General features: G+C 38.1%; 1 protein-coding gene across 10 annotated transcripts in view; it reads left to right on the top strand.

The window, feature by feature from the left end:
* SSX2IP (SSX family member 2 interacting protein) overlaps positions 1 to 23106 on the top strand; it is a 63488-nt gene that overhangs the window by 15789 nt on the left and 24593 nt on the right. For 8 of the 10 annotated variants that reach the window (XM_049879641.1, XM_049879637.1, XM_049879638.1 and 5 more), the window contains exons 2-5: positions 19753 to 19872; positions 20447 to 20616; positions 21040 to 21252; positions 22367 to 22477. In XM_049879641.1, coding sequence (XP_049735598.1) covers positions 19830 to 19872; positions 20447 to 20616; positions 21040 to 21252; positions 22367 to 22477 — 537 coding nt within the window. In that variant the 5' untranslated portion in view covers positions 19753 to 19829. Of the gene's footprint in view, positions 1 to 651; positions 847 to 19752; positions 19873 to 20446; positions 20617 to 21039; positions 21253 to 22366; positions 22478 to 23106 lie in introns of all 10 variants that reach the window. The other 2 variants (XM_049879639.1, XM_049879644.1) reach the window with 2 other exon arrangements.

The raw sequence follows: 23106 nt of genomic DNA, 5'->3' as shown, positions 1-23106 counted from the left end.
CAGTGGTCATGGCCCCCAGACCTTCTGTTGGCCCAGGACAGGGACCATTCCCGAAGCCAACTCTTCAGACAGGGATTGGACTGGACAACGGGTTAGAGAGGGATGCTGGTGAGGAATGAGCTTCTTGGATCAGGTGAACACTTGAGACTATGTTGGCATCTCCTGTCTGGAGGGGCGATGAGAGGGTGGAGGGGGTTAGAAGATGGCGAAATGGACACGAGAAAAGAGTGGAGGGAGAGAGTGGGCTTTCTCATTGGGGGAGAGTAATTGGGAGTGTGTAGCAAGGTGTATTTGGGTTTTTGTGTGAGAATGACTTGATTTGTAAACTTTCACTTAAAGCACAATAAAAATAAAAAAAAAAAGAATAGGCTCTGGAGTTCAAGGTTTGCCGATTATGGGGGGTGAAGGAAGGTGGGGGTGGTTGGAATCCTGACTCTGCTGCTTATTATTAGCTCTATGACTGGGCAAATTACTTGTCTGTGCCTCGATTGTAAAGGAGAAATAATAATATTATAATATATAGGGTTGTCAGGATTGATTTAATAATAGATATAAAGCATTTAGAACATCACCTGACGTGTTCGTTAAAAAATCTTCTGTGTCCTAGGCATACTCAGCTTAGTTATTCACCTGTTATCTCATTAAATACAGCAACCCTAAGAAAAACCAAAAAAGCCAAACCCAGTGCCGTTGAGTGGATTCCGACTCATAGCCACCCTATAGGACAGGGTAGAACTGCCCTATAGAGTTTCCAAGGAGACCCTGGTGGATTCGAACTGCTGATCTCTTGGTCAGCAGCCATAGCACTTAACCACCACACCACCGGGATTTCTGCAACTGTAAGAGGTAGGTATTATCATCCTTGTTTTACTGATAAGGGAACCAGCTTGTAGAGATGACCCTGTGATAACAGAATTAATCTGTCTGTCCCACGCCTCTAAGGCTTGCGTTATTTCCACTGTTCTCCCCACCTATAAATCCTCCTAATAGCCACAAATTCAAAAAGAAGAAGGCAAATTATTAGAGTATTGTTAGGGTAATACTAAATTTTGAGTTTCAGCCATCCAGGTATATATTAAAACTTAATTTATGAAGAAAAATTTAGGTGAAAAATACCTATATTGTTAAACCACTTACTACATGGTATTAGTTTTTAATATTTTGCATTTTTGGTGAAAACTTACACAACAAATTAGGTTCTCATTTAACAATTTCTGTACATAGTGTCAGGATGTTGATCACAGTTTTCACAATGTATCAGCATTCTCATTTCCATTCTGGTTGCTCTGTTTCCCTTAATCTAACTTCCTTGACCCCACTTACCTTCTTGTGTTTGGTCTAGGGAAAATGTTTACCAGTTGTTTCATCCAGAAGACTATTTAGAGGGGCCCAGTACTCACAGGTGATATTATTTATTTTATGGTCTTATCTGTCACCACCCTGAAATGTGACCTCTGGCATTGGTTTAAGTTCCAAGTTTAAAGGGTACCTCAGGGTGATAATCTCAGGGATTCGTCTAGTCCCTATGGGGGCTCATCGGTCAGTGAATCTGGCCTTTTTTTTCAGGAACTTGAGTTTTGTTCTACGTTTTTCTCCCATTCTATCTGGACCATTTATTGAGTCTCTGGCCAAAACAGCAGGTAGAGGTAGCAGGGCATCATCTGGTTCTTCTGGTCTCAAAATACATGAGGCCATTGTGTAGACTGTAAGTTCTGGTGACTAGTTTCTTCGAGTCTTTGATTTTCTTCTTTCTCTTTTGCTCTGGATGAGTAGAGACTAGTAGTTTTATCTTAGATGGCAGCTCACAGCTTTTAAGACCCTAGACGCTGCTCACCAAGCTGGGATATAGAACATTGTCTTAATAGACTGTATTTTGCCCATTGATGGAGTTGCCCCACAAGACTATGGTTCTAAGCCTTCAAAGCCAGTAAACCAATTCTCTGAGGTGTTTGGTTTTGTCAAGTAAGCCATGCATAACTGTGCCCCCAGGTGCTTTATTTTATATTTGAAGCTATATGCAGCATACGTAAACATGTATACACATATGCCTACAGCTACACGCGTACATGTACTTCCATATATTCATATGCCTTCCTGTACATATGTATTCTTACATATCTCTGTAACCATACACATTTTGTAGTTGTTATTGCTGTTGTTGTAAGACCGTAAATCCTCCAATGAATTTTGACAGTTTCCACACAAATTGTTCATTGACATTAGTTATATTTATCACAGTTTGTCAGCATTCCCTTTAATTGTGTCATACCCTTCTATTTGTGCTCAAACACTAGTCTTTACTGTGGTTGTCCTGTGTTCACTAGTTCCCACTCGGGGCCATTTTCCCATCACCAACGGTAACAAGTCTCTAAGTTGTAAAGCGTATTCCCTCCCCACCCCTTCTCTCTGGTAACCACCAGTGAGCACTGGTTTCTCTATATCTGCCGTTGTTTTCTTATGAAAGAAGGGTCATACAATATTTGCCTTATATGCTTGACTTATTTCACTTAGCATTATGCCCTCCAGGTCCATCTATGTTATAATATGTTTAGCAGGCTCATTGTTGTTCTTTATAGTTGCATAGTATTCGATTAAAAGCCCTGGTGGCGCAGTGGGTAAGTGCTTGGCTGCTAGTCGAAAAGTCAGCGGTTCAAACCTACGAGTCGCTCCGCAGAAGAAAGATGTGGCAGTCTTGCTTCTGTAAAGATGTACAGCCTTGGAAACCCTATGGAGCAGTTCTACTCTGCCCTGTAGGATCACTGTGAGTTGGAATTGACTGGACAGCAACAGGTTTGGTTTTTTGGTTAGTATTGCATTGTATGTATGTACCACAGTTTGCTTATCCATTCTTCCATTGATGGGTACTTCAGTTGTTTCCATTGTTTTGCTATCATGAATAAAACTGCAATGAACATAGGAATGCATTTACCTGTTCCTGTTAGTACTTTTAAGTCTCTAGGGTATGGTATGTCCCTAGGAGTGGGATTGCTGGATCAGAACACAGTTCTATTTCTAGGTTTTTGAGGAAATGTCTTCCCACTTTCCATTGTGGTTGTACCATTTTACAGTCCCACCAGCAGTGGATAACGGCTCCAGTGTCCCCATATCCTTGCAAACATTTGTTTTCTGTTTTTTTAATCAATGCCATTTTAGTAGGAGTGAGATGGTATCTCGTAGTATTTTTTAATAGTACTGTAGATGAAGGTTTAGAGAGGAAATTAGTTCTTATTAAACAATGCATATATATTGGTTTTGGACATTGGTTGCCGCCCCCATGACATGTCAACACTCTCCCTGTTTCGACCTTGTGTTCCCCATTACCAGCTTTCCCATCCCCTCCTGCCTTTTCATCCTTGCGCCTGGGCTGGTGTGCCCATTTAGTCTCATTTTGTTTTACGGGCCTGTCTAATCTTTGGCTGAAGGGTGAACCTCAGGAGTGACTTCATTACTGAGCCGAAAGGGTGTCCAGGGACCATACTCTCAGGGTTTCACCAGTCTCTGTTAGGGCAGTAAGTCTGGTCTTTCTTTCTGAGTTAGAATTTTGTTCTACATTTTTCTCCAGCTCTTTCCAGAACCTTCTATTGTGATCCCTGTCAGAGCAGTCAGTGATGGTAGCCAGGCACCATGTAGTTGTACTGGACTCAGTCTGGTGGAGGCTGTGGTACTTGTGGTCCATTAGTCCTTTGGACTAATCTTTTGCTTGTGTCTTTGGTTTTTTTCATTCTCCCTTGCTCCAGATGGGATAAGACTAGTGGAGTGTCTTAGACGGCCACTCAGAAGGTTTTAAGGCCCCAGACACTACTCACCAAAGTAGGATATAGAACATTTTCTTTATAAACTATGTTATACCAATTCAGCTACATGTTCCCCAAGACCATGGTCTCTAGCCCTCAGCCCAGTAATTCAGTCCCTTAGGGAGTTTGGATGTGTCTGTAGAGCTTCCATGATCTCGCCTTGGTCAAATTGTGCTGGTTTCCCCAGCACTGTGTACTGTCTTACCCTTCACCAAAGTTACCATTTTATTGTAGTTTTGATTTGTATCTCTGTAATGGCTAATGATCATGAGCATCTTTTCATGTGTTTGTTGGATGCTTGGGGATCAGTGGTGAAGCTTCTGTTCATATTGTTTGCCCATTTTACAAATGGATTGTCTTTTTGTTGTTGTGTTTGTTGGATGCTTGGGAATCAGTGGTGAAGCTTCTGTTCATATCGTTTGCCAATTTTACAATTGGGTTGTCTTTTTGTTGTTGTTGAAGTTTTCTATAAATTTTGGTGCTTAGACCCTTATCTGTTATGTCATTTCTGAAAATTATTTCCCAGTCTGTAGGTTCTCTTTTTAGACTTTTAATAATGTCTTTTGATGAGCAGAAGTTTTTAATTTTTATGAGGTTCCATTTATCTATTTTGTCTTCTTCTATTCATGTATTTGTTGTAATATTTGTTATCCTATTTTTATAAAAGATTAGGTCCCATAGTTTTCTCCCGGGAATTTTATGGTTTTAGGTTTAAAGTTTAGGTCTTTGATAAATTTTGAGTTACTTTTTTTGATTGGTGTGACGTATGGGTCCCGTTTCAGTTTTCTGCGGGTGGATACCCAGTTTCGCCAGCACCATTTAAAGACACTGCCTCTGCCCCACTGAATGGACTTTGACCCTTTGTCGAAAATCAGTTGTCCGTAGATGTTTGAGTTCTGAGTTCTCAGTTGTATTCCATTGGTGTGTGTGTCTGTCGATGAACCAGTTCCAGGTTGTTTCAGTTACAGTGGCTGTATAGTATGTTTTGATGTCAGGAAGTGTGAGGCCTCTTACTTTGTTCTTTTTCTTCATATCGCTTTGGCTGTTCGAGGTTTCTTTCCCTCCTGTATGAGATTGGTCACTAGTTTTTCCATTTCAATAAATAATGTGATTTGTATTGGGATTGCATCATATCTGTAGATCATATTAGGTAGAATGGACATTTTCCCTATATTAAGCCTTCCAATCCATGAGTACAGGATGTTTTTCCATTTTTGTAGGTCTTTCTTAGTCTGTTTTTCTATTTTCAGTTTCATTTGTTTCTGCCCTGATCTGTATTATTTCTTTTTTTTCTTGTTGCTTTTTGGTTTCTTCCTTTTCTATTTGTTCAAGTTGTTGGTTTAAGGTAATGATTTTGGATCTTCTCTTTTAATGTAGTTATTGATTGCTAAAAATTTCCCTCTGAGTACTGCTTTTGCTTTGTCTCATAGGTTTTAATATGTTGTTTTCATTTTTGTTTAATTCTAGAAATTTTTTAATTTCATCTTTGATTTCTTCTATGACCCAATAGATTTTAAGTAGTGTATTATTTATTTATTTAGTTTCCATGTGTTTATTTTTTCCTTATTTAACCTGTTGTTGATTTCTACTGTTAATGGCCTGAGAAGATGCTCTGTATGATTTCAGTCTTTCTTAATTTGTTGAGACTTGTGTTGTGACCTAGCGTATGGTCTCTTCTGGAAAATGATCATGTATGGGGGAGAAGAATGTGTATCGTTCTGCTGTTGGGTGGAGTGTTCTATATGTGTCTGTTGGGTCTGATTGGCTTCTGGTTTTATTAAATTCTCAATCTTTTGTGATTTTCTTTTTAGATGTTCTGTCTGTAATAGAAAGTGGTGTGTTGAAGTCCCTTACTAATATTGTGGAGTTATCTATTTCTCCTTTCATGTTAGTTAGCATTTATTTCATGTATTTCGGTGCATTGCTGTTAGGTGCATATATATTTATAATTGTTATGTCTTGTTGAATTGACCCTTTTATTATTATGTGATGTCTTTATCTCTTGTAACTGATTTTGATTTAGAGTCTATTTTATCTTATATCAGTGTGGCCACCACTGCTCAGTTTTGTTTACTGGTTGCATGGAATATTCTTCTCCTTTTATTTCAGTCTGTGTGTGTCCTTTTGTCTAAGGTATATTTCTTGTAGACAGCAAAAGGATAGATCATTTAGACCATTTACATTTAAGGTTATTACCAAAAAGTGTCTGCCTCACTCGTTTTGTTCTTTGTTTTTTGAGTATTTCATGTCTTCTTTGTTACTGATAAATGCTTGTTATTATACTTGTTTATATCAAATTGATGTTTCTGTTTGTATTTGGGTACTTTCTTGTGATGAGCGTTGTTAACTTTCTTTTCTTCTGAATGTTTCTTCTTGGTGAGTTCTTATACCACTTATGTTACATTACATGATTTTAAATCACTAGAACATGTAGCATAAGAATAGCTGTTAACATACAGCTTTAACTTAATACATCTATTCCTGACACATTCGTCTCTACCCTCAGTTCTGATGGTGTGTCTCCATTAATATCAGTAAACAACCTATATTCGAGAGGTTTAGTTTGTACTTAATTCTTAATGCTCTTCCCTTACCATTTGGAGTACTCCCTTGACTAATACTTGCAAAGCTGGTCTGGTAGCAGCAAATTCCCAGAGCTTCTGTTTGTTTGGAAATGTCTTGATTATACCCTCATTTTTGAATGACATCTTTGCTGGGTAATAAAGTATTCTTGGTTGGCAATTGTTTTGGTTCAGTATTTTATATATGTTGCTCCATTGTCTTCTGGCCTCAAGAGTTTCTAGGGAGAAATCCACACTGAGTCTTATGAAAGATCTGCAGTATGTTAAATTACGTTTTTTTCTGGCTGCTTTCAGAATTCTCTCCTTTGATATTCAGGAATTTTATTAGGATATGTTGCTGACTTAATCTTTTTGTGTCTCTTCTGATTGGGGTTCATGTAGCTGCTTGAATTTCAGGCTTGATTCTCTCGTGAGGTCTGGGAAATTCTCTCTGATTATCTCTTGGAAAATTCTTTCTGTGCCTCTATTGTTGTCATGGTGCTCTGTGATTCCGATAATTCTCATGTTAGATTTCTAAATTGAATCCCACAATTCCTTTTGGGTTTGTTTGCTTTTCTTTGTTCTTTTCTCTTGTTTCTCTTGAGACTTGATAAATTTAGTTATTTTATCTTCTAGTTCACTTATTCTATCTTCTCTCTGACTCTGTTGTTGAGTGTTTCTCATTTTCTAATTCAGATGTTGTATTCTTCAGGTTTAGTAGTTCTCTGTGGGTTTTTTGTTTGTTTTCAGTTTCCTTGTTAATTCTCTCATTTTGTTCCTCCATTTCCTTCCTGAACTCCACTAGTTTTCTGTGTTTTTTGCTTTCTTTAAACATATTTAGCACCATAGTCTGACAAGTACCAATTTTTTGCATTATATTGGCCTCCATAGGAGAGATTGCCTCTCCTTCATGCTTTCCTTTTGATTGTTCCTTCTTCTCTTGTGATTGGTATGTTTTACTAGCTTTTGCTGAACTAGAGCCGTTTTGTTATCTTTTCTTTAAAATTTCTATTCTGTTTATTGTGGGAAAATTTTCTGCTTGCATGCCTTGGTGGTCCTACTGCAAGCCGAAGGGCCAGGGCCCATACCCACCAGCGACTCCATGGGAGAAAGATGCGGCAGACCGTCCCCTCCAAAAGTCACAGGTCCGGAAACTCCATGAGGAAACTCATCTCAGTCCCACAGGATAGCTATTAGAATGACTTACTGGCAGCAGATTTGTTATTATCTACTGAGAACCACTAGCTAACTGTCTTATCCTTAGTTTTTTTTTTTTTTTTCCTGGTGGTGTTTCAGGAGACCTGGATGCTTGATCTCTGGAATTCAATACACATGCACGGGATGTGGGGTTTGCTGGATGCATTGGGTTCGCCGATGTGAGTTATGGGAAATGACTTAAATATGGCAACGGTGAAGGCCTCTTTTTGTCTTTCCCTCACTGGCATCCCTATTCAAGTACACCCTCCACCAGCACTGACCCGCTGGGGTCAGTTTCCAGTGTGCTTGTCAGTCTGGATTGTTACCCTTACCCTGCTGCTCTTGCAGCTCTTTCTGGTGCTAGTGCCATTCATTTCGGGCCTCAGCAAGGTTCAGCAGTACTCTAATATAGCATTACAGTCTTCTTTGAACACCTCCCACTTGGCAGAGCCCATGAACTCCCACGACCAATTTGAATTGCCTTAAAAAAAATCCAGCTAGAGCGTCATCAGATAAACTCCTTTTCTGTTTTCCCTGTTTGGGATATTACCCAGTCCCGTCCCAAAATGGCTGCTCTGAGTGAGTGGTTCAGCGTTAGTGGGTAGGATCTCTGTTTCTGTGCTGACTGTGTTCTTCCTCTTCCCCACTTCTGGGCTTACCCTGATTCTGCAGTTCTTCAGCTGCTGTCTGGAATTCCTAGATCTCTGTCTGTGTTTATCTGTTGTTCAGTGAGTTAGTTGCTGGGGGAGTAGATAGGAGCGTCTGCTTACTTCTCCATCTTGCTCTGTCTCTTCATTTATATTTTAAATTCATAAAAAGTAGATTTTCTTAGAGGTTGATTTTAGTGTTTTCGTACTCATTTTCACACTGTTTTATTTAGGGTAACAGAAGTATTTGTAATGGAATTCAAAGCTGTAGCCTCCTTTGGAACAAAATTACGGTAAATTGTGTTAATGTTTTAAATAATCATAATATGTTTAGATTTTGTGAGTAATAACGTCTGTTTAAAGTATGCTAATAATTGAGCTCTTAAGTTTTATAACTAAATCTGTATAAGATAGGGCTAATGTTTAGGACTTGGTTTTAACAATTTTGATTTTTTAACCCAACAGTTTTGTAACTGACTTTCTGAAATTATAGCAGATAGTTTAGTTAGCTATTTGTTGAAAATCCTGTGCAATATTTAGAAGCCCAGATGGTATGATGCTACTAAGTTCCTGTATAATGAAAAGGTATTGTTTTCTGACACTTGATTGAAGTTTATTTTAGAATTCTGATTAGGTAGGCAATTGCTTTCTCAAGTTTGGATTTCAAGTGAACTTTAAAAGAACACTTAAACTTGTGTACAGGTAGTCTCCGACTTACGATGGGGTACCGTTCCTACGACTCAGTCATAAAAGTCAGTTCTGATGTGAGTAGAATACCTCTTTTTTCCCCCATTATTATTGCCTTTTGTTATCAGTGTCTTTATAAATCCAGTCTTTGTCTTTGGGTGTTCACGTGAGAGTGATGAATCAACAGATTATACACTGCAACATTGTATGTAGCATGTATTACTAATGATATGATGAAAAAACAAAAAAAACAGATAGTCATAAGTGCAACTCGTCATAACTCAAATACTTCACATTGTAAGCCAAGGACTACTTGTACTGTGTGAAGGAACTCTTGTAATCAAGATCTTACTTATGTTTCTCCTGAGCTCTTCACTTGGTAGATGTGTGAGGAAAGATCTGGGGCGGGGGAGGGGGGATGAAGAGGATAAGAGAGTCAAGAATCTAGTAATAACGTGTCTGAAGGAATGACTCATGTCCTTTACATCTTTTTCCATTGCTGCTTGAATGAATATATCATCAATTTTCTGAGCACTCATTGATTATCCTCTTAATGGAGGGAATACGGAAATGTAAGATGCCTGGTACTTAAGAGTCTAGCTGGGGAAGATGAAACAAACTAGTAAGTATATGGAGAGCTTAAGAGAACAGAGTATCGTGGGCAGGAGTATTTGAAGAAGGCTTTGTGGAGGGGGGAAACCCTGGTGGCGTAGTCCTCAAGTACTACAGCTGCTAACCAAGAGGTCGGCAGTTCAAATCCACCAGGCGCTCCTTGGAAATGCTATGGGGCAGTTTTTCTCTGTCCTCTAGAGTCACTATGAGTTGGAATCGACTCGACAGCAGTGGGGTTGGTTTGGTTTTTGGTGGAGGGGATGATGGTAGTTGAGCTGTACTTTGCGACGGTGTTTTGAGGTAGATGAAAGAAGACAGCACAGAGACTGAAGTGAGTGTGCCATATGTGGGACTCAGTTTATTTTATAAACATTTACTGAGTACATGCTGTGTTTCAGGAACATTTGAATTACAAAGATAAATATGTTCCCTATCCTCTGGGAGTTCATAGACTAGTGGGGAAGGCATCCACCTGTAATAACACGTAGTGATTTATTGTAGTACTGAATGGTATCGTTGTGATAAATCTGATTAGTTGCATTTATAGGGTATGGTATCACTTTTAGCTGTGTTTCAGCAGGACGCATGTAAATTATGGAGTCAGGAAGTTTTAGAAGGGACTCAGATTTTTATATACATTCGTATCTATATGTATACACACACGTATGTATGTGTATGATGTGTATATATATAAACACTTCTTTATCTGTTGCCACACAACAGATTACCCCCAAATTTAGCAGCTTAAAACAAGTATTTGTTTTTTTTATTTTTATTGTGCTTTAAGTGAAAGTTTACAAATCAAGTCAGTCTCTCACACAAAAGCCCATATACACCTTGCTACATACTCCCAATTGCTCTCCCCCGAGACAGCCTGATCCCTCCCTCCTCTTTCTCTTTTCGTGTCCATTTCGCCAGCTTCTAACCCCCTCTGCCCTCTCATCTCCCCTCCAGGGAGGAGATGCCCACATAGTCTCAAGTGTCCACCTGATCCAAGAAGCTCACTCCTCACCAGCATCCCTCTCCAACCCATTGTCCAGTCCAATCCCTGTCTGAAGAGTTGGTTTTGGGAATGGTTCCTGTCCTGGGCCAACAGAAGGTCTGGGGGCCATGACCACCAGGGTCCTTCTAGTCTTAGACCGTTAAGCCTGGTCTTTTTATAAGAATTTGGGGTCTGCATCCCACTACTCTCCTGCTCCATCAGGGGTTCTCTGTTTTGTTCCCTGTCAGGGTAGTCACTGATTGTAGCTGGGTACCATCTAGCTCTTCTGGTCTCAGGCTGATGTAGTTTCTGGTTTATGTGGCCCTTTCTGTCTCTTGGGCTCATAATTACCTTGTGTCCTTGGTGTTCTTCATTCTCCTTTGATCCAGGTGGGTTGAGAGCAATTGATGCATCTTAGGTGGCTGCTTGCTACCGTTTAAGACCCCAGATGCCTCATTCCAAGGTGGGATGCAGTATGTTTTCTTAATAGATTTTATTATGCCAGTTGACTTAGATGTCCCCTGAAACCATGGTCCCCAAAGCTCCGCCCCTGCTATGCTGGCCTTCGAAGCATTCAGTTTCTTCTGGAAACTTCTTTGCTTTTGGTTTAGTCCAATTGTGCTGACCTCCCCTGTATTGTGTGTTGTCTTTCTTGTTACCTAAAGTAGTTCTTATCTACTGTCTAATTAGTGAATACTCCTCTCCTACCCTCCCTCCCTTCCCCCTCTGGTAACCATCAAAGAATATTTTCTTCTCAGTTTAAACTATTTCTCAAGTTCTTATAATCGTGGTCTTACACAATATTTGTCCTTTTGCATCTGACTAATTTCAGTCAGCATAATGCCTTCCAGGTTCCTCCATGTTATGAAATGTTTCACAGATTTCATCACCGTTCTTTATTGCTGTGTAGTATTCCATTGTGTGAATATACCATAATTTATTTATCCATTCATCCGTTGATAGGCAGTTTGGTTGCTTCCATCTTTTTGCAATTGTAAACAGTGCTATATGCATATGGGTGTGCATATATCTGTTCATGTAAAGGCTCTTATTTCTCTAGGACGTGTTCTAAGGAGTGGGATTGCTGGATTGTATGGTAGTTCTATTTCTAGCTTTTTAAGGAAGCGGCAAATCAATTTCCAAAGTGGTTGTACCATTTTACATTCCCACCAGCAGTGTATAAGTGTTCCAGTCTCTCCACAGCCTCTCCAGCATTTATTGTTTTGTGTTTTTTGGATTAATGCCAGCCTTGTTGAAGTGAGATGAAATCTCATTGTAGTTTTGACCTGGATTTCTCTAATGGCTAATGATTGTGAGCACTTCCTCATGTATCTGTTAGCTACCTGAATGTCTTCTTTAGTGAAGTATCTATTCATATGTTTTGCCCATTTTTTAATTGGGTTATTTGTCTTTTGCAGTTGAATTTTTGTACTATCATGTAGATTTTAGAGATTAGGTGCTGATCAGAAATGTCATAGCTGAAAACTTTTTCCCAGTAATGTTTTTGCTCTTTTGGCGAAGTCTTTGGATGAGCATAGGTATTTGATTTTTAGGAGCTCCCAGTTATCTAGTTTTTCTTCTGCATTGTTAGTAATGTTTTGTATACTGTATATGCCATGTATTAGGGCTCCTAACATTGTCCCTATTTTTTCTTCCACGATCTTTATCATTTTAGATTTTATATTTAGGTCTTTGATCCATTTTGAGCTAGTTTTTGTGCATGGAGTGAGGTATGGGTCTTGTTTCATTTTTTTGCAGATGGATATCCAGTTATGCCAGCACCATTTGTTAAAAAGGCCGTCTTTTCCCCATTTAACTGTTTTGGGGCCTTTGTCAAATATCAACTGCTTATATGTGGATGGATTTATGTCTGGATTCTCAATTCTGTTCCATTGGTCCATGTATCTGTTGTTGTACTAGTACCAGGCTTTTTTGAGTACTGTGGTGTTATAAATGGTTCTAAAATCAGGTAAAGTAAGGCCTCCCACTTTGTTCTTCTTTTTCAGTAATGCTTTACTTATCCGAGGCCTCTTTCCCTTCCGTATGAAATTGGTGATTTGTTTCTCCATCTCATTAAAGAATGTCCTTGGAATTTAGATTGGAAATGCGTTAAATGTATAGATCGCTTTTGGTAGAATAGACATTTTTATAATGTTAAGTCTTCCTATCCATGAGCAAGGTATGTTTTTCCACTTATGTAGGTCTCTTTTGGTTTCTTGCAGAAGTGTTTTGTAGTTTTCTTTGTATAAGTCCTTTACATCTCTGGTAAGATTTATTCCTAAGTTTTTTATCTTCTTGGGGGCTACTGTAAATGGTATTGATTTTTTGATTTCCTCTTCGATGTTCTTTTTGTTGGTGTAGAGGAATCCAACTGATTTTTGTATGTTTATCTTGTATCCCAATACTCTGCTGAACTCTTCTATTAGTTTCAGTAATTTTCTTGAAGATTCCTTAGGGTTTTCTGTGTATAAGATCATGTCAAAACGACAAGTATTTATTATCTTACAATTTTTGTGGGTCAGGAATCTGGATGCCTCTGGCTCACAGTCTCTCACAAGGCTGCCATCAAAGTGTTGGCTAGGGCTACAGTCATATCAAGTCTTGACTGGGGGATGATCAACTTTCAGACTCTCTCATATGACTCTTGGCAGGTGTAAGGTCCTCGCTGACTGTTGGTCAGAAATAGTTGCTTGCTGCATTGGCCTCTCATAGGGCTTCACACAACATGGCAGATTGCTTTCGCCAGTGTAAGAGATCTGAGAAAGAACGCGAGTGAGAGATTACAGCCCTAAGATAGAAGCCACAGCCTTTTTATAACAGAATTTTGGAAGTGAAATCTCATCACTTCTGCTGTATTCTGTCATACACCAGGAGGCGGGAATAATTGGAGGCCATCTTAGAGACTGTTACTCCAAAGCTGTACATATGGTTGATGTATATTGAGAACCCCTGAGTCCTTGGGGTTGAAGGAAGAAGATATACTAGCCAGGGAACTTTTTTTTTTTTAATTAATCTTTATTGTGCTTTAAGTGAAAGTTTACAAATCAAGTCAGTCTCTCATACAAAAATTTATGTATACTTTGCTCTGTGCTCCTAGTTGCTCTCCCCCTAATGAGACAGCACACCTCCTTCCCTCCACATTATCTTCTCGTATACATTCGGGCAGCCTCTGGGCCCGTCTGCCCTCTTATCTCCCCTCCAGACAGGAGATGGCAACGTAGTCTCATGTCTACTTGATCCAAGAAGCTCGTTCTTCACAAGTATCATTTTCCATCCCAAATTCCAGTCAAATCCCTGTCTGAACAGTTGGCTTTGGGCATAGTTCCTGTCTTGGGCTAACAGAAGGCCTGGGGACCATGGCCTCCGGGGTCATCCTACTCCTGGTCTGACCATTAAGTCTGGTCTTTTTACTAGAATTTGGGACCTGCATCCCACTGCTCTCCTGCTCCCTCAGGGGTTCTCTGTTGTGTTCCTTGTCAGGGCAGTCATCGGTTGTGGCTGGGCACCATTTAGTTCTTCTGGTCTCAGGCTGATGTAGTCTCTGGTTTATGTGGTCCTTTCTGTCTTTTGGGCTCATAATTACTTTGTGTCTTTGGTGTTCTTCATTCTCCTTTGCTCCAGGTGCGTTGAGATCAATTGATGCTTCTTAGATGGCTTCTTGCTAGCGTTTAAGACCCCAGATGCCACTCTCCAAAGTAGGATGCAGAATGTTTTCTTGATAGATTTTACTATGCCAATTGACTTAGATGTCCACCAGAGAATTTTTAAATAAAAAAACAGGTGTAATTAACCTGAATCACATATGTTTTTGCAAAATGTCTAAATTGTCTTAAATAATATTTAGAATAGAAAATAGTAAAATGGGTTATCTTTATTAAACTTGCTGTGAACTGATCTCATAAATAATTTTTATGCCTTTCGAAAGCAAAGCGTTTATATATGAGAAACAGGCTATTGTTTGTGGCCTAGCAAAGAAGAATTTTACAGGTGTGTCTTAATTTGAGTAGGAGATAAGTGCCTTTAAGAATTGCGTATTCTTTTTTTATTATGCTTTAAGTGAGAGTTTACAAATCAAGTCAGTTTGTCATACAAAAATTTATATACACCTTGCTATATACTAGTAGTTGCTCACCCCCTGATGAGACAACACACGCCTTCTCTCCACCATGTATTCCCTGTGTCCATTCAGCCAGCTTCTTTTCCCCTCTGCTTTCTCTTCTTGCCTCCAGAGCTGCCCACATAGTCTCTCATGTGTCTGCTTGAGCCAAGAAGCCCTCTCCTCACCCGTATCATTTTCTGTCTTGTTGTTGAGTCCAATCCCTGTCTAAAGAGTTGGCTTTGAGAATGGTTCCAGTATTCAGCTAACAGAAGGTCCAGACCATGATCTCCAGGGTCCTTCTAGTCTCAGTCAGACCATTAAGTCTGGTCTTTTTATGAGAATTTGAGGTCTGCATCCCACTGCTCTCCTGCTGTATCAGGGATTCTGTGTTGTGTTCCCTGTCAGGTCAGTCAGCGGTTGTAGCTGGGCACCATCTAATTCTTCTGGTCTCAGGCTGATAATAGCCCCTGATTAGTGTGGCCATTTCTTTCTCTTGGGATCATAATTACCTTGTGTCTGGAGTTCTTCATTCTCCTCTGTTCTAGGTGGATTGAGACCAATTGATGCGTCTTAGTTGGCCGCTTGGTAGCGTTTAAGACCCCAGATGCCACTCACCAAAGTGGGATGCAAAATGTTTTCTTAATAGATTTTATTATGCGAATTGACCTAGATGTCCCCTGAAACCATGGTCCCCAAACCCCTGCCCCTGCTATGCTGGCCTTTGAAGTGTTCAGTTTATTCAGGGAACTTCAGACCTCTCCTGTATTGTTTGTTGTTTTTCCCCTTCACCTAAAAATAGTTCTTGTCTGCTGTCTAAATAGTGAATACCCCTCTCCGTCCTTCCTTCTCCACTCGTAACCATCAAAGAATATTTTCTTCTCTGTTTAAACTATTTCTTGAGTTCTTATAATAATGGTCCCATACAATATTTGTCCTTTTGCAACTGAGTAATTTCACTCAGCATAATGCCTTCCAGATTCCTCCATGTTATGAAATGTTTCACAGATTCATCATTGTTCTTTATCGATTCGTAGCATTCCATCGTATGAATATACCATAATTTATGCATTCATGCTTTGATGTGCACCTTGGTTGCTTCCATCTTTTTGCCATTGTAAACGGTATTACAGCGAACTTGGGTGTATATATATCTGTTCATATAAAGGCTCTTACTTCTCAAGGATATATTCCAAGTAGTGGGATTGCTGGATCATATGGTAGTTCTATTTCTAGCTTTTTAAGGAAGCGCCAAATCGATTTCCAAAGTGGTGTACCATTTTACATTCCCACCAGCAGTGTATAAGTATTCTAGTCTCTGCACAGCCTCTCCAGATTTATTATTTTCTGTTTTTTTGAATTAATGCCAGCCTTGTTGGAGTGAGATGGAATCTCATTGTAGTTTTGACCTGGATTTCTCTAATGGCTAATGATTGTGAGCATTTCCTCATGTATCTGTTAGCTACCCGAATGTCTTATTTAGTGAAGTGCCTGTTCATATCCATTGCCCATTTTTTGATTGGGTTGTTTGTCTTTGTGTAGTTGAGTTTTTGCAGCATCATGTAGATTTTAGAGATCAGGTGATCATTGGAAATGTCATAGCTAAAAACTTTTTCCCAGTCTGTAGGTAATGTTCTTACTCTTTTGGTGAAGTCTTTGGATGAGCATAGGTGTTTGATTTTTAGGAGCTCCCAGTTACCTAGTTTCTCTTCTCGTGTTTGTGCATTGTTAGTAATGTTTTGTGTACTGTTTATGCCATGTATTGGGGCTACTAAGAATTGCATATTCTTAATGGAATCATTTAAAGTGAATTGTGGAAACTCAATCTTTAAAGGAAACTTGATGAAAATCTTTTTTTTTTTTTTAAATATTCTGTTTTTTAACTGCTGTAAATACAAATTTGAGTGTAAAATTTTGAAAGGCAGATGATGATGTGGTGAAAAGAGCACAGTGTTTTGAAGACATGAGGTTTGTGTTCCAACTTGACAACCAATTCAGATTGTGATCTTGAGTAATCTGGTTGACCTTCCTAAGCCCTACCTTCCTGTATAGAAAAAAAAAAAAAGTATGAAAAAAATGCTTTTACGTGAAGAATGATGGATTTATGAAACTTAGGATCTTTGTTTTCTTTCAGAAAGTATACTAAGTTCAAGTGTCTCACTACTTTCTGTCCAGATTCTAACCTAGAAAACACTACTAGATGATTCTCAAGCTTTACATAATCATTTTATCTACACAAGACCAGAGTACCCTTGCCCATACTATGCCTGAAATATATGGCATTGATACTTCAGCAGCATAAAATTGATGACAAGGCATTTCTTTAAAAATAGTAAGATAACATTTTTACTGAAATTATTGTAATTTTACCACAACTAGAATTTCTGTTATAAAGACTCATTGATTGGAATCTACATTGGGAAATATTTGGAACAAGGACGCTTATTTGATGGCTATGTAGATGTTATCCACTGGGGGAAACAAAATGACGTCGCTATGATGTTAAGAAAAGGAGAAAGAAAATTCTTATTTATATATTACAGGTTTTTTTCCTTCTTTATTTCAAGATTGTTCCCCAGTAATCTTAGATGAATGAAATGGCTTCTACAAGGTGTTAAATTATTTATTCTTCAAGTTTTGCTCATAAAACTCATTCATGAATTTGACCTATCTTGGAATTTGGACTACTGCCCTAACCAATATGGAGAATTTTATATAGAGAAACAGTTTTGAGCTTTACACATTATTTGAACCAAACCGTGATCACTGTTAGCTTTTTTTCTGCTTCCATCTTCTAATGGAGCTATAATAACAAAACAGTGCTGGTGAAATCAGGTTTGTCCTTCTATGACTTGTCATGGGTAATCATGTCCACTGTATAAAGGCTATTCAGAGTGACAGTGCATTTTGTTGTAGATTTTAGGATTCTGTCATTTATGCCAAATAGTCAAGTGTATGTGTGTAACATCATACCATGTAATACAACGCATAACATAACCTACATTACTCTATATTGTATGCTGTTATATGACCAGTGAATCATTCTTAATTTCTCTTTGGCCCACATTCCAATCCATCTGCGAATCCTAAAGTTTCTGTCCCCAGAATAAATCTAGAATTCATCCACCTATCTCTGCTTGCACTGCAAGGGCTGTGGTATAAGCCTGATCGTCTTGCCTGGACACTGCAGCGTCTGCCTGATTTCTTGCAGCCTCCGCTATTGCCCACCTGCAGTCTGTTCACAGAGTAACCAGAGTGATCTTTTTAAAAGCGAAACGGAGAGAAGGTTGCTTTCTTGCTGAAATTCTTCAGTAGCCTTTCCTTGCGATTTAGAGAAAATTCCAAATGCCTGCTCTCTAGCCTTGCTCGCTGTACTTCAGACACACTGCCTTCTTTATGTTTTTTAAACTTAACCAAGTTCATTTCCATTTTTGGGTCTTTGGACTTGTTGTCTCTCCCTGGGCTACTCTAGTCCCTTGATCACCTTGTGGCTGACTATCATTCAGGTCTCAGCTCAGTAGCCTTCTCTGACTAACATAGACACTCCACCCAGCACTCCCAGATTTTTTATTTTCTTTATAGCTTTCATCACTCTCGAAATGTTTTATTTACTATGTAAATTAAACTTAATTTATTGCGTACTTCTTTGTTTTCTGTTTCTACCCCCACCAGAATAGGATTTTCTTGAGAGCGGCGCCTTCCTTGTGCCTAGAAAAGTGTGCCTGGCACATAGTAGGAACACAGTTAAAATTGAATGAGTGAAAATTTTCATCTGACTTTAACATTCTATTGTGAATATTTTCCCTCAATTTTAAATACTCCAGAACGGGGATTGTGAACTCTTGATCCACAGTCCAGATCTAGCCTAAAGACACATTTTATTTATTGTTGTTTGAGGTATAATTTACATACAGTCAAGAGCCGGAGATCTTAGGTGCACAACTGGATGAATTGTGCTTAGGTGAATGCCCATGTCCCAGAACATTCCTAGCACTCCACAAGGCTCTCTTGTATCACCCTCAGTCACTTCCCCTCCCTAGGATAACTTGCATAGTTTATGTTAAAAAATTTTTTTTCATTGGCTTCTGACATTTAAAAATGGGGGGACTTCACATAAAAACACAGAATTCTAACATCTCTTAAAAAGTTAAAAAGTCTTGTAACACAGACCTGCTTTCTCTTCTGGCTACAGTTTATTGCAGCCGAGAAGCAGCTGTCCCATGTGTTGGCATGTGTTCCCGGTTTGCCTGCAGTCTTCACCCCTCCTCCTCCTTTCCCTGACCTTGAAATCAATTGCCAGTTGCCATTTATAATTTCATTTGAATTGTTTTTCTTAAGTAGAAGAAATATTTCTCTCTTCTAGTATGTCTCTAGAAAAGTGAAAACACAAATGATAGACCAAAAAGGTCTTAGTCCACTTCATTCGTTTATATTTTGGCCTCTTAGGTACCTGTTAGCCACCCAAGTTCGCACAATTGTGTTTAAAGATTGCACAGTATTCTCCTGTATAAATGTATCATTTATTTAACCAATCCCCTACTGTGGAACTTACAAGTTACGTCCACTTTTTTGCTGTTTTAAGGAGCAACTTGTAGATGAATCTTTGTACACATCATTAATTTATTAGGATAAAATTTTGGAAGTGGAAACTTACGAATTTCATTTTTAAGGCTTTTGATATATATTGCCAAATTGCTGGTAGTACAATTCCCTACATCTATGCCAATGGTAGGAATTGTAATTTGAAGGAAATTTTTTTGCAAATATGGTTAGTAAAAACAAACAAAAATGGAAATGGTAGCCAAGATGAGGCTTTTCATCTTCTCATCTACATAAATAAGAATAGCACTTTATTTTAAAGGATATACTATAGAAATATTTATTACTTAGTACAGTGCTGTACCTTAGATTTATATTGATTGAGTCAAACAGTGTGCCTTGTATATAAAGTAATGTGAATACCTCAGTAAAACTTGGGAAGCGTTTAATCTCGATATCATCTGTGTGTGTGTCTATTATTGAGGTCTCTTGTATCTCTGTATCTGTGCATAAGGGTAAATATTTTAAAATCTTTCAGTTTGGAAGCACATACAGCTAACTTCACACGTTGGTTCTATATTTGCTTTCATATTTTTAATTATGTTAGATGCTATTATTCTATAATTTGCTTTTTAAGGAGATGCCTACATAGAAGAGTGACAGCAGCTGAACCAAATGCTTCACTGCTGAACTAGTTCCTCAGGTATCCTTGCTATGGGAGATTGGATGACTGTTACAGATCCAGGTCTGTCTTCAGGTAACTGAATCTAAAATACTTGTAAAGTAAAGCAGTCATGTGAAGATGAATTTCCAATTAAACTATAAAATAATTACAAATACCAAAAATGTTACTAGAGAGACATTGTTGTAAAATATCTGATTTTCATCTTCAGCTATTGTCAATAATAGCTAAGAAATTGTGCCATAATTAATAAAATAATAGGTTATTTGATGGTATTATTTTTGAGAGAATTTGAATGCATTTGAAATACATTCAGTGGCTACTTTGATACATTTCTCCGATTTCTTTAATCTCAAACTTTAAGTGGCATAGATGATTAGCTTTTGTCTTTTATTCTTATAAACCTAAAGTACTGTTGGAAAGAAAGTTGAGGTAGTATTTTATAACAACATGCTACTAAGAACACCACTTTATAGTTATATCTTTTCGGAAGAAAGTATATAATTTTCATATAAAAATATCTTTGTCCTTATTTTAAAATACTTGTGTATATATATATAATTCAAAGTCTTTGGTAATGTGGATTATGCTGGCTTTGTGTGCATTTTTATAAATTATGTATATAAATGTCTTTTACTGATTCTTTCAGAAAGCAAAAATCTCTCTCAATATACCTCAGAAACGAAGATGTCTCCATCAAGTTTATACTCACATCAAGTGCTATGTTCTTCAATACCTTTATCAAAAAATGTGCACAGTTTTTTTAGTGCCTTCTGCACAGAAGAGAATATTGAGCAAAGCATTTCATATCTTGATCAGGTAACTTTTTTTGGTGAGAAGGAGTAGAGTAAATCATGTTATATAATAGAATATATCATAGTTATGTAAAAACAGTTGTTAAGCACAAGTATATTGTGATATATTGGCCTGGGACTTTTATTAGATTTGAAGAAAAACTTGGTGGTGATCTAGTCTAGTTAGAAAGGCAACTTTTTTGTTTGGAGCTACTTGGCCTCTCCCACCCCAGCAGCTCCTTCACTGAGAGTCCAGCCCTCATCTTATTGATGCAGAAACCTAAGTGCTTTGCTCCATCCTGGTCACAGGTGATTGCAGAAAGAGACGAAAAGAGCCCAGTTTGCTTAACTCTTTGTTCTTTGGGATATTTATTATTTTCTTAATTATCTTAATAGTTTTTATTTTTTGTTCAGTAATCAACTTTAGAAAAACATTTTCTCCTACCAGGAATTGACTACTTTTGGTTTTCCTTCATTATATGAAGAATCCGAAGGTAAAGAGGAAAAGAGAGAGTTAAATATAGTTGCTGTTTTAAATTGTATGAATGAACTACTTGTACTTCAACGGAAGAACCTTCTAGCTCAGGAAAATGTAGAAACACAGAATCTGAAACTGGGAAGTGATATGGACCATCTACAGAGCTGCTATGCAAAACTTAAGGTAGAAATTGTGCATTGGTCTGCATTTGAGCGCCATTAAGTAATTTGATTCTGTAAATTTTCAGTGACTTTATCAAACAAACTTTAGGGGTAATTTTCTTAAGTTTCAGGGTTTTTCCAACTGGTAAATCAAAGTCACCTTAGGTTAATTTGTACAGATCAGTCATACTTCCTGCTTCCTGATATCTATATTGAAGACATTGATTTTATGAACTATTTAGTGACTTGCTGAACCTGTAGAAGGTTAGATTAGGAATAAGAATTTCCCCACCCCACCCAATCTTAATAAAGTAGATACTTAAGTTAAAACAGTCTTATTGTGAGAGGTTGCATCAGTCAGTTCCCAAAAAAATATATTCTTAAGGTCATCGATGCCAAAGGAGCTCAAGCTCAATAATGAAAGTATTTGGGATAACTTTTACAAGTCCTGGGGCTCCAGAGGAGACCATGACCAGAAGAATGCTATAGTAAACTTGCTCGTTTCTCTGAACAGAAGAAATAGAGCCATTGACCAGCTAGGCTACCTTCAAATACAGAACACTTGTTGATGGCTTCTGCTATGCTTTCTTTCTTATTTTTCTACTTTCTGTTTTCCTTTTCTTATTATTACTATGTATTTACTTGAGAAGGAGAGAGAGCGACCTTCAAAATTATACTAGGGACTTATATTATCATTGTGTATTATTCAAGTGGTAATATAATCAACAATTTGGTATTTAAATTTAAATAAATTTTATAACTGTTTAGTATTGAGCTTCATAATAATTGCTTTAAATAAACATTTTGTATGAAGCTAAAACTTATTTTTAGAGTCCCCTGGGCGGGGCAGATGGCTAAGTGCTCAACTACTATCCGAAATGTTGGTGGTTCAAACCCACCTAGAGGCAGGCCTGGCAATCTGCTTCTGAAAGATCACAGTCTTGAAAACCCTGTGGAGCGGTTTTACCCTGCGCACACGGGATTGCCTCAAGTCAGAATCAACTAGTCGGCAATTAATAATATAAACATTTTTAGATAACGCTAACATATATAACTTCTTTTTACTGATGTTTCAAGAATTCATTTGCTTGGACTCCTATGTTAATTTTAATCAAGATTGTGTATGAATGTTTTAGGAACAGCTGGAAACCTCCAGGAGGGAAATGATTGGACTTCAGGAAAGAGACAGACAGTTACAGTGCAAGAACAGGAATTTGCATCAGCTCCTTAAAAATGAGAAGGATGAGGTGAGTTGTCAGTTATTGTAGGTCAAGTTTAAGTGCGTTTTGTTTTTAATCTGAGGAAACCGTAAGAGCCACTTCACTTGAAAACAAGACAGAACCATTTATTCATCCTCCATTGAATGGGTATGGTAAGCGCCTGTCTCTATCTACAATATTGTATCATATATAACTAAGAGGTTAGAAATCCTCCTAGTCCCACCCCTTATCCCAGGTGGAACCGTTCAGCTTAGTATATTAGTTCGTAGCTTTTAACAACCAGTGTCCTGTACCTTCCATTCTAGACTCTCATTCCCTGCCACTTTTTCTCGGGTACAGGTTGATTTAAATGTAGATCTTCTATTCTCTGCCATACATGTACGTAACACCTGGCCTGACCCTTCTTGCACTATTTTAAATATTGACATTGTTTATCCAGTCAATCAGTTACTTGACTAAATGAGTTGTTTTTCTAAAAGCACATTAAAAATTTCATTTCCAGGGTGAAAGATGTCATAATTCTAATTTCTGCTTTGTTGGTTACTTAGTATACAGGCCTAGAGAGTTGATAACATTTTAAATTATTTAAATTTATTTTTTATTATGTTTTTGGTAAAAGTTTACACAGCAAATTAGATTCCCATTTAACAATTTCT

This window comes from Elephas maximus, chromosome 3 (genome assembly GCF_024166365.1).
Source record: "Elephas maximus indicus isolate mEleMax1 chromosome 3, mEleMax1 primary haplotype, whole genome shotgun sequence".
Classification (NCBI taxonomy): domain Eukaryota; kingdom Metazoa; phylum Chordata; class Mammalia; order Proboscidea; family Elephantidae; genus Elephas; species Elephas maximus.
This window is presented reverse-complemented; position numbering and strand designations above follow the sequence as displayed.